Source organism: Callionymus lyra, chromosome 4 (assembly GCF_982586985.1).
Source record: "Callionymus lyra chromosome 4, fCalLyr1.hap1.1, whole genome shotgun sequence".
NCBI lineage: Eukaryota > Metazoa > Chordata > Actinopteri > Syngnathiformes > Callionymidae > Callionymus > Callionymus lyra.
The window spans coordinates 16,410,074-16,423,422 of NC_141821.1; the positions used below are offsets into that span (position 1 = coordinate 16,410,074).

Consider the following 13,349-nt stretch of genomic DNA (forward strand, 5'->3'; position numbering starts at 1 on the left):
TTCAAGTCAATAATTCACAGGTGTCTCCTGGTTGGTCGACCCCTGGTGGTCTTACCCGGTGGTGTAGGGGATGTTGATGCCCCCCAGGTTGATGCTCTCGCAGCCCACGATGAAGAGCGTGGAGAAGCACAGCAGCGAGACTCCGCTGCAGATCATGGCCAGCTTGGCCGACTCTCGAGCGCCGAGCTTCAGCTTCTTGATGATGTAGCCGCCCAACACGATGCCCACGCCGGCACTGGGTACGATGATCAGACCTGGGGGGGGGGGAGAGCAGAAAAGAGTCAGTGACATGAGGCCTTGTGTAGCAGAGCCCTGGTTAAAGCTCAGGGGCATCAATCTAGATACTAAATCAACAGGTTCAACTGTGTGGCTGAGCTAATATTACAGGCAAAACAACATTTCATTAAAATCATTTATTTATTAAATTAGTTCTGGTTGTTTGTTTTAAAATGAGCTCCTTGTTTTTCAATTTGTTATTTTTTGAGCACCATGTAATATCCAGGACCATTTTCAAGTACCAACAAAAAAAATAATTAAATAAACGTTTATTTTTCGGTTGATTCCATGAACGCAGCACAATGTTTCTGATAGAAAAATGACCGTCTTCAGTCAAACACTTTGGAAAAGTTGTCGACTCTTCTCATGTCTTTCATGACTATCCATGGTTTTTAAATAAAGTTGTTGTTTTTTTAATCAGCTTTTAAATAGGCTGTTTACATCTGTCCTGGCTTTCAACCGTTACCATGGCGACTGATGAGGTTGAAGTCCTTGAACGAATGTTAATCTAAATGACAAAAATGACATAAACTTGAAGTCTTTGTCCTTAAACAGAGAAATAAAAGAAAAGTTAAGAGCAATTTAAATTGCCGCACAAACACACTTAGAACTTGTAAGATCCAAAGATAAAGAAGCTTTAAATTAACTTATATTCATGGTTTATGATAAGATAAGTCACACATCAGGCAACAACTAGAGATGACTTAGCTAGCATGTCTATTAGCATGTTGCTAACATCTACGAAAAATAATCATTAGTGTGAAAACACGTTTGTCGACGCACTCATTGTGTTGTTCATCTTTAAACTAACACAAGTCGTTAACACCGAGCCGAGTCCATCTGGACGTCACCAGTGTCCATCGTCTCCATCATCGCATGCTAGGAGCTTGGCATTATTCAGGTTTCCATAGCAACCACACTACCCTGATGCCCTTTGTATCCTGGCAACAGGATGATGAGATGTGTGTACCAGTGTGTGCGTCTGGGAAATGAACATATGTTAGTCAGCAAGACACAAACACACACGCTCCTTCGACGGTCACATGATTGAGTTCTCAATCTCTACATGTCGCATTAATCCTGAGACCAGATACATTCTCACAAATAGCTCAGGAAACACGGCAGGATTAGACAGTTTCTATGAACACACTACATATGTGCGCAAACACAGAGGAGTGTGTGTGTGTGTGTGTGTGTGTGTGTGTGTGTGTGTGTGTGTGTGTGTGTGTGTGTGTGTGTGTGTGTGTGTGTGTGTGTGTGTGTGTGTGTGTGTGTGTGTGTGTGTGTGTGTGTGTGTGTGTGTGTGTGTGTGTCCGACACATGATTAATGCGTCTCCGGCGCCCACCGAGGATCGGCAGCACAGCCGGGGGAGCCAGTGAAGTTTATTAGTGAATGAAAGTCAGCAGGTCTCGGTGACTCACGGCTTGTGAAGAGGTGAGAGCAAAAGTGAGCTGCTTCAGACACATGACGCACATGCAGACACTGAATCTCACTTGTTATGCGTCAGTGTCAGCGAGGGCACGGATCAGGTGGTTTTGAAGGTTGTCGTGAAAATCTCCTTTTGATAAATTGTGCTCAACACAATCTAAAAAACCAAAGAGTTCTGCAGACGATCCTGCATTTTCTTCATAAACCCAAAATGAGGCATTTTGGACGAGTTTACTATTGGACCCGCAAGTCTGGCATCACTTGGCCTGTGAGGGACGGCTGCTTGGAACGAGCTCGTCACTAAAGTGCTGCTTCCACAATAACAAAAGTGAGGAAACAAGAAACAATTAAGTTGCTTCTGGCTCAATATTGACGTAAAACAGTCGACTCAGTGCTTCTGCAGTAGTACTCTCAAACACACAGATACACCTGCACCGGTACAAACCCCTGAACATGCTGTAAATAAAGTTTGGATTAAAAAGCTTAATGCTGACCCTTACATTAAGTAAGACGCACACACGGGTGTGGTGATGAGTTCACTGGGAGGGAATGAGAGCAGTGCTGCATAGCCAGGGTCTGATGAAGCTTTATGAAGCAGTGACGTCATTTTCAGAGCCACTAGATGGCGGTCTCTGCACTATTTTCCTTTGCTTTGAACAACTGTTCCAATGAAACATCACATCATTTTTAAACTGATGGCGCCACCTACTGACCTCTTAACAACATGACACTGCTTCATTAAGCTTAATCACTAGTGCTGCGTGTTTACAGCATAAAATTAAATAAAACAAAAAATCGTTTGGGGAAAGTTTGTTATTTACAATATAAAAAATACTTACAAGTTTAAATTTATCATCATCATTTTGCATCTTCCCATCATTTTATGAAGGAGAAATTGTGTTGTCTTTTTACTATTCAAACTGTTATTTTGTTACATTGAAAACTCTTTTTAAAAAAAAAAAAAAAAGACAAACACAATCTCAAAAAGGAGTTCCTGAACAGCTCTACAGCCATGAAAAACGAAAATAAACTCCAGACAGCTGTAACTGTAAATAACTTACTGGTCAAAATAAAGCCAGAAACACACTTTAGGTTAAGCACGACGCTGTAAGCATAGCCAAATTTCAAACATTTAACCCTTGTGTCATCTCTGGGTCAAGAGGAACGAGCCCCATAAGGGATATCCTAAATACATTTGTTTTTACTCGTAGGTATCATAGCCAAGGGGTCGACGTACCGGTGTAAATGCTGGCGTTTGAGGCTGGAATTCCAAACTGGGATTCGATAAATTTTGGGATGAAGGTGATGAAGGCGGTGACGATGGCACACTCGGCTGTGTAGGACAGGCTGACGAAGAGGAAGGTCATGTTGCTGAGGATCCGGAGCGCTGCTTTGGGAAGATCTGAGGAGGGAGAAACAAAAACAAAAGAACCGACGTTGAATAAAACGCTGCACGATGAGATTGAAAAGTGTAAACATGGTTAAAGTGATGATATTATTGTGAGCTTATTGAATCCTTGACTGGGAAACGTGATCCGTCGGTCGTGCTCCTGTTGTTGTTGCAAACAAAACAAGCAGCTTGACTCCAGCTGGAACGCCGTCAACCTTGGTCCATCACCGAGAGGGCAAACCAGCCCGCCGTGTCTGCTGCAGGCCTCCATATGATTCGGTCAGCATCATCCTGTCACTTAGCGCTCACGTGGCCCTCACTGGGAGTACATTACTGTTGCCAGGCAGAATAACAACCCTTTACTTTTCCATCTCATCCCTTGGGGTCGCTCACACTCTGTCAAATTAAACGCTGTGAGAGAAAATCTAGACATGACAGGGACGCGGGGTCAAGCTTAGTGACGTGACCTCGGCTGAGAGAACGCTTGTTGTCATGGCAACGCGCTGCCTAGACGAGGGTGAGAACTGAGTAGCACATCATCATCTGCAACATCTTCTCCAATGATTTCAAGACTAGATTTTATTTCTGACAATCAACAAAGCATCCAAACAAGACATGTTTTTTGCGATTATCATCCAAAAGCGTGAAGAGATTCCGTTCTTCTTCCTGCAGCTGCTCCTGTTTCTGCCTCTAACTTCCCCGTGAAAGAACTCACAGATCATACTTAACCCAAAAACATCACACAGAGGAGGAAAGGGCCGAGAAGCAAACTTCTTTGTTCACAGTGTGAGAAAAGTTCTGCTCATAGAGGACGATTCCCAAGGATGGAGGGAACACACAAGCGTAGTCAGAAGGCATTAGAGAAGCCAAAACTTCCTGACCCACTGGGATCCTCGCCTCTGCTCCTCTCTGGCAGGGAAACGGTCTCAGCGCGGGGGCGACCCGGACTTTTAAGGGGCGCTGTCCAATTAAATAGATATAAATCTGCACGGAAATGTCAAAGCTCGGTGGAGTTCATCTCATCTTTGACTCTGTCCAGAAAAAAAACAACTGATGCTTTCGAGCAAGACAGATCTTAGTGTCCAGCTGTGGCAACTTTCCAGTAAATCACAAACTCAAATCTGAGGAACAAAATATTCTTTGTTGTGACACAAATTTGCTTCCATGTTGATGCCAAACAATAGAAGTTAGAGCCACCAGGCCTCTTTCAGAATGAGAGATCATCCATCAGTGGCTTTTTCGTGTATTAATCATCACACACCTGCTTATGCTGGGCCATGATTCTCCTCATTTAAACTCTCATAAGAGGAAATAGCATTAACATAACTTTATCATATAACTGTTATATGTGTTAGGGAAACAAATAAGTGCTTTTTAAAAAAAGAAATGTTGAAAAGTAATTTTTTAGATATGAAATAGAAACAGATAAAAACAAATGGTGCTTATTTATTTATTTATATTTATATTTAGCAATGGCATCAGCATAATGTAAATGCATACATTTAAAATTGTTGAATTGTATCAATTTATACTATTACACCTTACTATTATTACCTAACCATCAGTACATACGTCACTATTAACCCATGAGCAAATCTAATACTCACGTTTAGATCAAAGCTTGAGAGCACTGGAAGAGAGAGAACAAGAAAATCATATTTTGATGTATTTAGAATTACAGAAATGACTCGCATATCATGTTTATATTATTAAAAAATCCCTATTTATCATTGGATTGTTTCATAGCTTTGCTAGCTAATAATAGCTTTTAGCTGGTTTACTAAAAAACGCTTGCAATGTATGGAAGGACAAGGCAACGGGTGGACTATTCGGCACAAAGAAAGTCTGAATTCATATTTAGAAATGTGGGGAAGGAACACAATTTAATCTCTCTACACGCACATTGTTAAAATACTTCAAGTGAAGCTCCGTCTGAGAGCCTTGTGACCCTGCAGTCATGGGACTTCTTGCTTCTCACACAGATGAATTCAAGCACAGAGGGCGTTTTAACAGGCCTTTTATTAGGCTGGATTTAATGAAGCCAGAGACGGACTGGTACCAGAACTCGATTTAAGGCGAACTGGCTGAGCAGCTAATCGTGTTGTAGGTGGAGAAATGTTAGTATCTGTCAGCATTAGCCCTGATCAAAGCTCTAAATAGTGGAGTCAGCTCATTACTTCATTCCTGGGGAGCAATCGTGTCCACGGGGGACACATGGCGTCTCCGACAGCTGCTCCCTTCATGGCTCTGGCCACCAGAGATACTTCCACGCGACATCAAATTAAGTGTGAAGTATTTTCTACAGGACAAGTGAGGTCATCTTAGTGAACGGATTACATTCAAATCTAAACATGCAACTCACTTTTTAAAGATTTCGAATCGATTAAAAACTTTAAACATTTCAGCCAATAAAAAAAAGAAAAGAAAAATGGAACGTCTCACCTGAACAAACCCTTGTTCCATCGACCTGACAATTACGTTGCTTTACTTATTCATGTACTTCTACAGAAAATCAATCCTTCAAAAAGGTTTTACAAACAAGTCGGCAGCAGCGATTTAGGAGAGCCACGTTAATGTAAACTATCTTTGCATCTAAACATCATTACACATCGTTTTTATCTCACTAGGTTTAGTTAAAAGTGACAAAACTGGGAAATGCTCATTCCAGATGTTTTGCTGTTCTTGTCATACAAAACAGGTAAAAAATATATAATGATATAATATAATATATCATTATAACTTCACGTTTTGATTATTTATACTAAGATGTATTTGGAGAGTCTGTGTAGTAGCAGCACTTCATTAAATGACAAGTTTGACTTTTTACAACATTTAAAAACCTTATATTACAATTAACCTTTTAAAACATTTTCTCACCTACATCTTCATACTAGTATCAGCTTATGAGCCTACAGAAATAACTAATACTTACTTACTTAAGCTCTATACTACACTATAGGCTACTATAGATGGTGATATTTTTCAATTTAGTTTTTCAAAAGAATCCTTCAAAATCAAGGTTTCGGGTCCCAGAGCCTCTGACTGACCTTAATTATTAAAAAACTTTTAAAGATCTAAAGTCTCTGATGCACATTTTTTCAACGCTCAACGTTTGCATTTTCTCAACATCTGCTGATGACATGAAGGGCAGAAAAAATGCTTGTTAAAAATGGACACTTTGGTGCAGCACATTTCTCTGAGAGTGCTGAATTTGTGCAATGAACACACTCACGTACACACACACACACACACACACACACAGACACCTCGACAGAGGGACACACACAGCAATAACATTGAAGTGTTTGCACTTCATTGTGCAGAATTGGCCACAGTTTGCTCAACAGCCCCAAACATCCTGCCGTTACAAGTACAACAGCAGCAGCACGACCGCTGGCTCCAGCAGCTCGTGTAGCACCGACGGTAACTGAGCCGTATCCAAAGTCCATTCCCTGGACACAGGGATGAGCGTTCACCTGTGTAAGTTCTGGGAACTCATGGTTGTCGGCTGACATTATGACAACAAAGCACAGTGTGAGCGTTTTTCTGAGTCTTGAGCTCTTGTGTTAGGAACAAGACTCGGTTCCCTCGACAGCTCATTTTGAGAAGGAGAGAGCCGCCCGACTGAGGAGGGAGATGAGAAAAAATGAAGTGAGAAAACACTGGAGCAGATTCTAGCAGGGGCTCTCCCCTGGTAGACGGAAAACCCACTGAATCTCTTGTTTTTGCACCAAAGCATCGAGATTCTGTTCCTGTTTGCTTTAGGATCAGACGTACGATTCCCCTCGAAATGTCAGCAGCTCTTTCAATCATGACTCGACGGCATCTTCACAACTCGATGACCACTGACCACTGATTGCACGAGCGGTCACCTGGACGTCATGTTTCACAACAAAGGCAAGAGATTCTGACCTTTGATGTCCTTCCCAAAGCCCATAGATGAAGAGACGTTCTGGCTCTTGCCGCCGCTTTTCTCCTTCATCATTTCGTCGTCGCTGGAAACATCGCCGGGGGAGCCCATCTTTTTCTTCCTCTTCTTGTGTCGGGGAGGCAGCTTCTTGGGGAAGGCGAACATGGGGAAGATGACCAGCAGCATGGCAATGGAACACAGGAGGAAGCCGCTCCACCTACAAGTCACAGACACAAGATGAAACACTGATTGTTCGATTTCGATTCAACATTTTACGCACCAGTTGCCAACGAAACGAGGGTCACTCTGATCGATGGTCACCGCGGTTTTGGGGTCGACGTAGAAGCCGATGAGCACGCCGCCTAGTAAGTAGCCGGCCGCTGGCCCCAAAGCTCCCATCACGTACATGATAGCTGAAAAAAAACAACAAAGTACATCGTAAGAGATTTGGAAATAACGCTCGTTACACACTATGAAGTCGTTGCACAAACAGGATTGATTCAGCTCAGCACCATTGTGTCAAATCTGGGAACAGACGGTGGAAAATGTTCTGTTCTGGCCCCTTGCTTCTTAATCACAGTCTTGACCTGATGTTTGGCTCCAGGAGTCCACAGTGAATGGAAAAAGTACGATGACTTATGAAAGACTACTAGGACGAGACACCAAACTAGTCTTGTAATTTCTTTTACCATTTTAAAGCTTTGTTTAATTACTAGTCAAGTGTGGGAGCATCAGATAAGTGCGTGAGGATATGATGGGATTAGAAATATAAATATATAGTGACAGCTAATGTAGAGAAGTTTGTTTAGGGATCGTGGGAAGATTTAAATAAACCCAAGATAGGGCAAAGGTTGTCGATACCATTACTGAAAACGGGTACGATACCTTCCCTTAAATATCGGTTCCTAAACGACATATTTTTCTATACCAATTTTAAGATAAAGTTAAGATAAATTCTAACAAAAAGAAAATGACATTACACATCAATGTCAATTTGATAAATTTCAGCTTTTTTCCTAAAGAATGAATAAATAATTTGCAAAAGATCACTGGGTAAAAAGTGACAAATCAATCGGAAACTGAAAGTCAAAGCATACTTTTTGATACTCGGTACTACAGAAGAATTTGTGCCAAAAAGTACCAAAGTCTGATACCCAGCCCTCATCCCAGACCTTCAAAGGCGGCCGGCCGGACCATTGGGAGTCAACTTTGTGTCAAATCTTGCTGCACCTTTAAGAAGTACCGCCAAATCAAACTGGAGGAAAAAATGAATGTGTGTGTTTTGATTCGTCTAAAGTGATTGACAGCTGATAGGTTGGCTGGGCGGCAAAGCATCATGGGAGCTGTTCATCATCACTGAGGAGGTTGTCGACAGGGATGGCACCTCATTTGCTATGTTGAATTTCGTTTAAATATCAGAACGAACCAAGCAATAAACATGTGACAACATTTTTACATAATGGATTCTCTTCAGAGGTTATAAAAGTGATGACATCGACGAAGGATAGAAAGAAAAAACAATCATTATTAAACTCAAGTTACATGTTGCTCCTCAAAGCACTTGTTGTGTCTTCTCCTGCTGCATGAGAAAACACCTGTAGGAACTTTCCAACAGTCCTGAAGTCATTTTCTCTCACTGTCAAGTGTTAAACGACTGCCCACGGGCCTGGTACTGACCCAAGGGCACGCCTGCAGCTTTACCGCTCGGGGGAAAAAAACTCAGAGCAAGTAGGAGGGAAGCATTAACCTTTGGGGGGTTTGAAGACAGTTACTAAGGTTAGCCAATCACACTCCGTCACTTCGCCAGAGGAAGGCAGAAACTCATTAAAGTTAGAGAACCTTGGCTGGACAAGTGGAAAAAGCCCCTGCGGATATCTAGCAGAGACAAGTCAAAGCCATTTACCAGCTATAATCAGGGGGCAAGCGCTCTATAATTACAACTGGAACATTGCCCGGAGCTGTTAAGGTGTGCAAGAACTGGGAAAGGAGAAGCACTTCATGGTCCTGAGTGTGTGGACGCATTTCGATTTTTGGGGGAATGGTCAAATACGTGACCTTATGTACCAAATTGGATAAAGTTGGAGTCAATGGTTTTTCACGTGGATTTGTAAAGTGCTGACCACTGCAGACCAGACAAACCCAATGAGAGAATTATCTTCAATCATAAATGGAAATAAGTAAAACAATATTTAGAAAATATTAAATATTTGCATGGTATCACAAAATATTATTTAATAATGATTAAAATAATGCTTTTTTGTTGTTGTTTTAGCTGTTAGTTTGTGCATGATCTTTTCTTTTTGATTTAACTTTTCACAATTTTGATGTTTTTGTTTCTTTAGATGTATAATCGTTACATTTTCAATCAGCCATACAATTAAATTTATTTTTAAAACCCATTCATTTTCATTTGCTGTCTTCTACTTTAGTTACTTCACAATTGGTTTTTAATAGTGCTCAAGTATGTTTGTTTGTTGGTGAAATCCTGGATCCAAAAATCCGCAAACAAAGTCATAAACTTGTATTATTAATGGTATTCATATGCGGGTGTTTATTTGGTGTGGACTGTATTGTGCCCGTTTAAAAACATGAAATAATTGTTTATTGCTACATATTCTTTAGGCCCCTCTTCTAAACCTCCAAACCTCAATGACCATATCTTGTACTTCAACTATCGGTTAAACATCCAGTCTTTGGACATCAGCATCACAGGGAAGCAATATCTGAGGTCGAAACAACAACCACCACAAACGCACGGCTTTAATTAAATCATGTCGCCCTTCGAAAATGCTATTGGGGAAAGGAAAGAAGGGGAAATATTGCTAAAAGAACAAAGAGGCGTCTGCAAAGCCTCTTATCAGCCCAAAGCAGAGACACACAACGCTGCACAAAAACACATTTAGACACAGGAACAATGGTCAATTTCTCAGGCCACAAAGACTGGTGGTGAAACTTGCGTCCGATACTCTGACGCTGAGGCACATTGACAAGTTTATGTACAGAGGACAGAACTCATCTATAGATTTTAAACACACAAATTCAATCAGATGATCGACCTCAGTCAAACTGTTACACAAAAGGAATCAGGACAATTACCTTCTGGACTACAAACATGTACACAAGTCTGTACATGTTCACTGTTATGCTGACGACACCCGGTTGTATCCACCAATGAAGCCATATGAAAGAAATCAGTTAACACATCTACAATCCTGTATTACAGATATAAAGTTGTTCTTGACCCAAAACTTTCTTTTACTGAACTCAAAAACTGAGGTTTTACTAGTTATTCCACAAAGATTCTCCCAGACTAATTATATAGCTTTTTTTTTTTTTATAACCGACTCAATTAGAGTTTTCTATTCTAATTCCTATTCTTATTCTAAAATAACATTTATAAATTATATATTTCAAAATGTGCAGCCTATTAAATTCAGTATAATACTGTTGGCATTATAGTGCAACCAGACAATACAAAAACAAAGTGGCACCATTACAATAATATTTTTATATACATTTTAAAAGTTTTTTTTTTTTTAATGAACCAAGTTATTATAAAATGGAAACATAAGGAAAATTAAAAAAAAAAAAAAAAGATTTTCAATATTTATATTATTAATATACTAGTATTAAAAAAAGGATTTGGATTCAAATAGTTTTAACTTCAACATTTAAAATGTTAAATGGCACCAATATATTTTCATATTAAAAGCACTGATGTGACAATTTCACATTGAGAAAGACAAAATTCTGAAAATAAACAAGTCAAAAAGGGCAAATTAAATGAACAATGAGACCCCTTTAGACAAAAGTTAACTGTTACGTTTGCTATAAAAATGGTGTTTTTATGACTTCTGTGATGTGACCGTTTACAGCCAGGGGTTTCAGTGCAGTTGCCATGGGATGAAATATAAAAATCTGGCAAGAAGGAAAGATATTTATCGTGTTGGAAGGAGTTCCCGAAATCCTCTCGGGGCCGCGTACGTTGGGGTCAGCCATATTTTATCCACCGTTGTTGACTGTGTAAGCGCCTTTGTCAGGGCGCCATAAATCAACTTTAACAGTGTTCAACCTGGTCCCTGGACGACAGGGGAGTTTCCAAACCGGACTTCTGTGAAGGTGGCACCGGGCGGGGGAGAAACAGGAGCCGAGGGTGGCGGCGACGGTGGAGTGAAGGGCAGAGGGATCAGATTGAGGGATGTTCTGGCACAGTGGCGGCGCAGTGACACGTCGGAGGAGCGCGGCGCCGCATGCCAATAAGGACGCTGTGGTGGCCCACCGGTGCGTCACTCAATTATGCAACAGACCTTCACCAGCACCACGTGAAGGACAAAAACCATGCTGGCCACGTCCAGCGTCTCATCGCACGCGTCCTTCTCATGGATTACAGGCTTCCTTAAGGACCGATTCACATTATTCCGAGTCAGCGTATTCATCAGATTTTCAATATCGGTGGCGATTTTGTGCTGACGAAAATGTTGGGCAGCCTCAAGGAGAACAAGCGCAGAAGAAGAATTCAATCCCAGCTTTACTCATTAATTTAGCTGCCGAGAGAAAAGCTTCATTAGCAGAGAGTGGAAAATCCAAGACACCCACATACAGGAAACACTTCAGTGTGACCAAGGTCAGGACCTCTGTGTTGTCAGACCCCCCTCCCACCCCCCTCACATGCTCGCTGATATGTGACGGGGGGGGTGCAGGTATATCACGGGAAACAGTGAATGACGAAGAAGGTTAAAGTGCATCGTTGACCCCAATTTAATGTTTCAGCTCTGCGTGAGTGACGGACGCGTCGAGCGGCAACACAGATGGAAACGACAGACTTCAAGAGGCCATAAAAGGCAGAATAAAAGCAGGGAGGAGGAGGATGTGATGACAAAAGGCACATTCAAGGTCCTGGAGGTTGAATGAAACAGAAGGAGAGACGCAGTGACTGATCCTAACATGTAACCGAGCGCTGAAGCTTGCTCAGCAACATCCCGCCCATATGCAACCTTCAGGGACCATCAGTGTTGTCTCCATACCGCCGCCTCCGCACCAGTCCTTCAGGTGCACACAGGCCGAGACGCTGGATCAGACCGACATAAGAAGATCTTTGGTTTCTTATTTATTACATCAGTCCATCTGCCTCAGTTATCTTTGTAATTAACAAGAGGTGAAACTTATTAGACCTTTTTCTACATTACAATCACCAACGCATTTATTTCATAAGACGAGCTCCCTTTAATCCAGATCAACCCGTCTGCTGTCCAGATCATGAATATTATTGGATGGAATTAATTTCCTTTTCTTTTCTTTCATTAATTAAATATACAATTACATATGCCAATTTAATCAGTTTTTTTAACGTTTTTTTCTTTATTGTATTTTATTAATGTCATTTCATTTCATTTATATTTCTTCCACTATTTTAATTCCATACAGTCACCCGCACAAAAGAATCCTGTGCTTTGTTTAAAACACTCAAAGTAAATGTGTTGATTATTAACGTATATATTTTTAATGAAATTACACAAATCTTTAAAGGAGCAAACTGGAGCATTAACCTTTAGCAACAAATCCAAATATTGTATAACTATGTGAAAAAAAGATCAGAAGAATAACTGATAAAAAAAAAAAGGCTAGATGATTTTTTTCTTTATCTTATAATGTCATCACATCTCAAAGAGTTCATTCATGATTCAAGAAAAAAAAAGTTTTCTCATTCACTAATTTCTCAGTTGTTATATAAAATCATTTCAAAATGATGTTTTAGGTAAAATTATGTTTTGAAGTTTTTTTTGCCAGATATTTGTGTTGTTACAGTTTTTCATAAGAACAAGTGGCGTAACATCATCATTTGTACGTAAGAAAAAGATTGAGTGATAGATTCACTACTGTTAAAATGTCTGAAATACTTGAATCCAAATTTGACTTATAAGAATGAGAACATTAAATCCCACTGGGTAAATTAATCTATAGTTTGATGTAGATAATGGGGCACTAGCTTGCATCCCGGGGGGCATTAAAAGATCTTTTTTGTGGCCCACTATTCAAAGTTTAATGAGCGCGAGCTGAGCAAGAGACTCCATCAAATCAAATGTATCGTTTAATCGCTTTAATTTTATACTTAAGATGGAACAGGTTTGAGATATTGGCTGAAATTCACACTCAACCACACAAAAATCCAACAATTTAATATAAGTAGAATTCGGATCAATGAACACAAAACAGCTGAAAGGCAAGATTTGACCTCAAGTTCCCCCCCACCCCTCCGGCAAGTTTCAAGACCCCTGATCTAGATGATGAGTAACATTCAATCTGAGGAACCAGTGAATCTGTAGATCCTCACAGCTGTCAGTTTC

At 40.6% G+C, this 13,349-nt stretch overlaps 1 protein-coding gene across 1 annotated transcript in view; it reads right to left on the bottom strand.

Annotated features, from left to right (window-relative positions):
- Window positions 1–13,349, bottom strand: part of slco5a1 (solute carrier organic anion transporter family member 5A1) — a 43,744-nt gene that overhangs the window by 8,605 nt on the left and 21,790 nt on the right. Inside the window, exons 3-6 of the mRNA XM_087788957.1 lie at window positions 7,286–7,418; window positions 7,008–7,222; window positions 2,943–3,107; window positions 56–254 (exon numbers count right to left, since the gene is read on the bottom strand). Of these exons, the coding sequence (XP_087645083.1) occupies window positions 56–254; window positions 2,943–3,107; window positions 7,008–7,222; window positions 7,286–7,418 (712 nt within the window). The remainder of the gene's footprint in view (window positions 1–55; window positions 255–2,942; window positions 3,108–7,007; window positions 7,223–7,285; window positions 7,419–13,349) is intronic.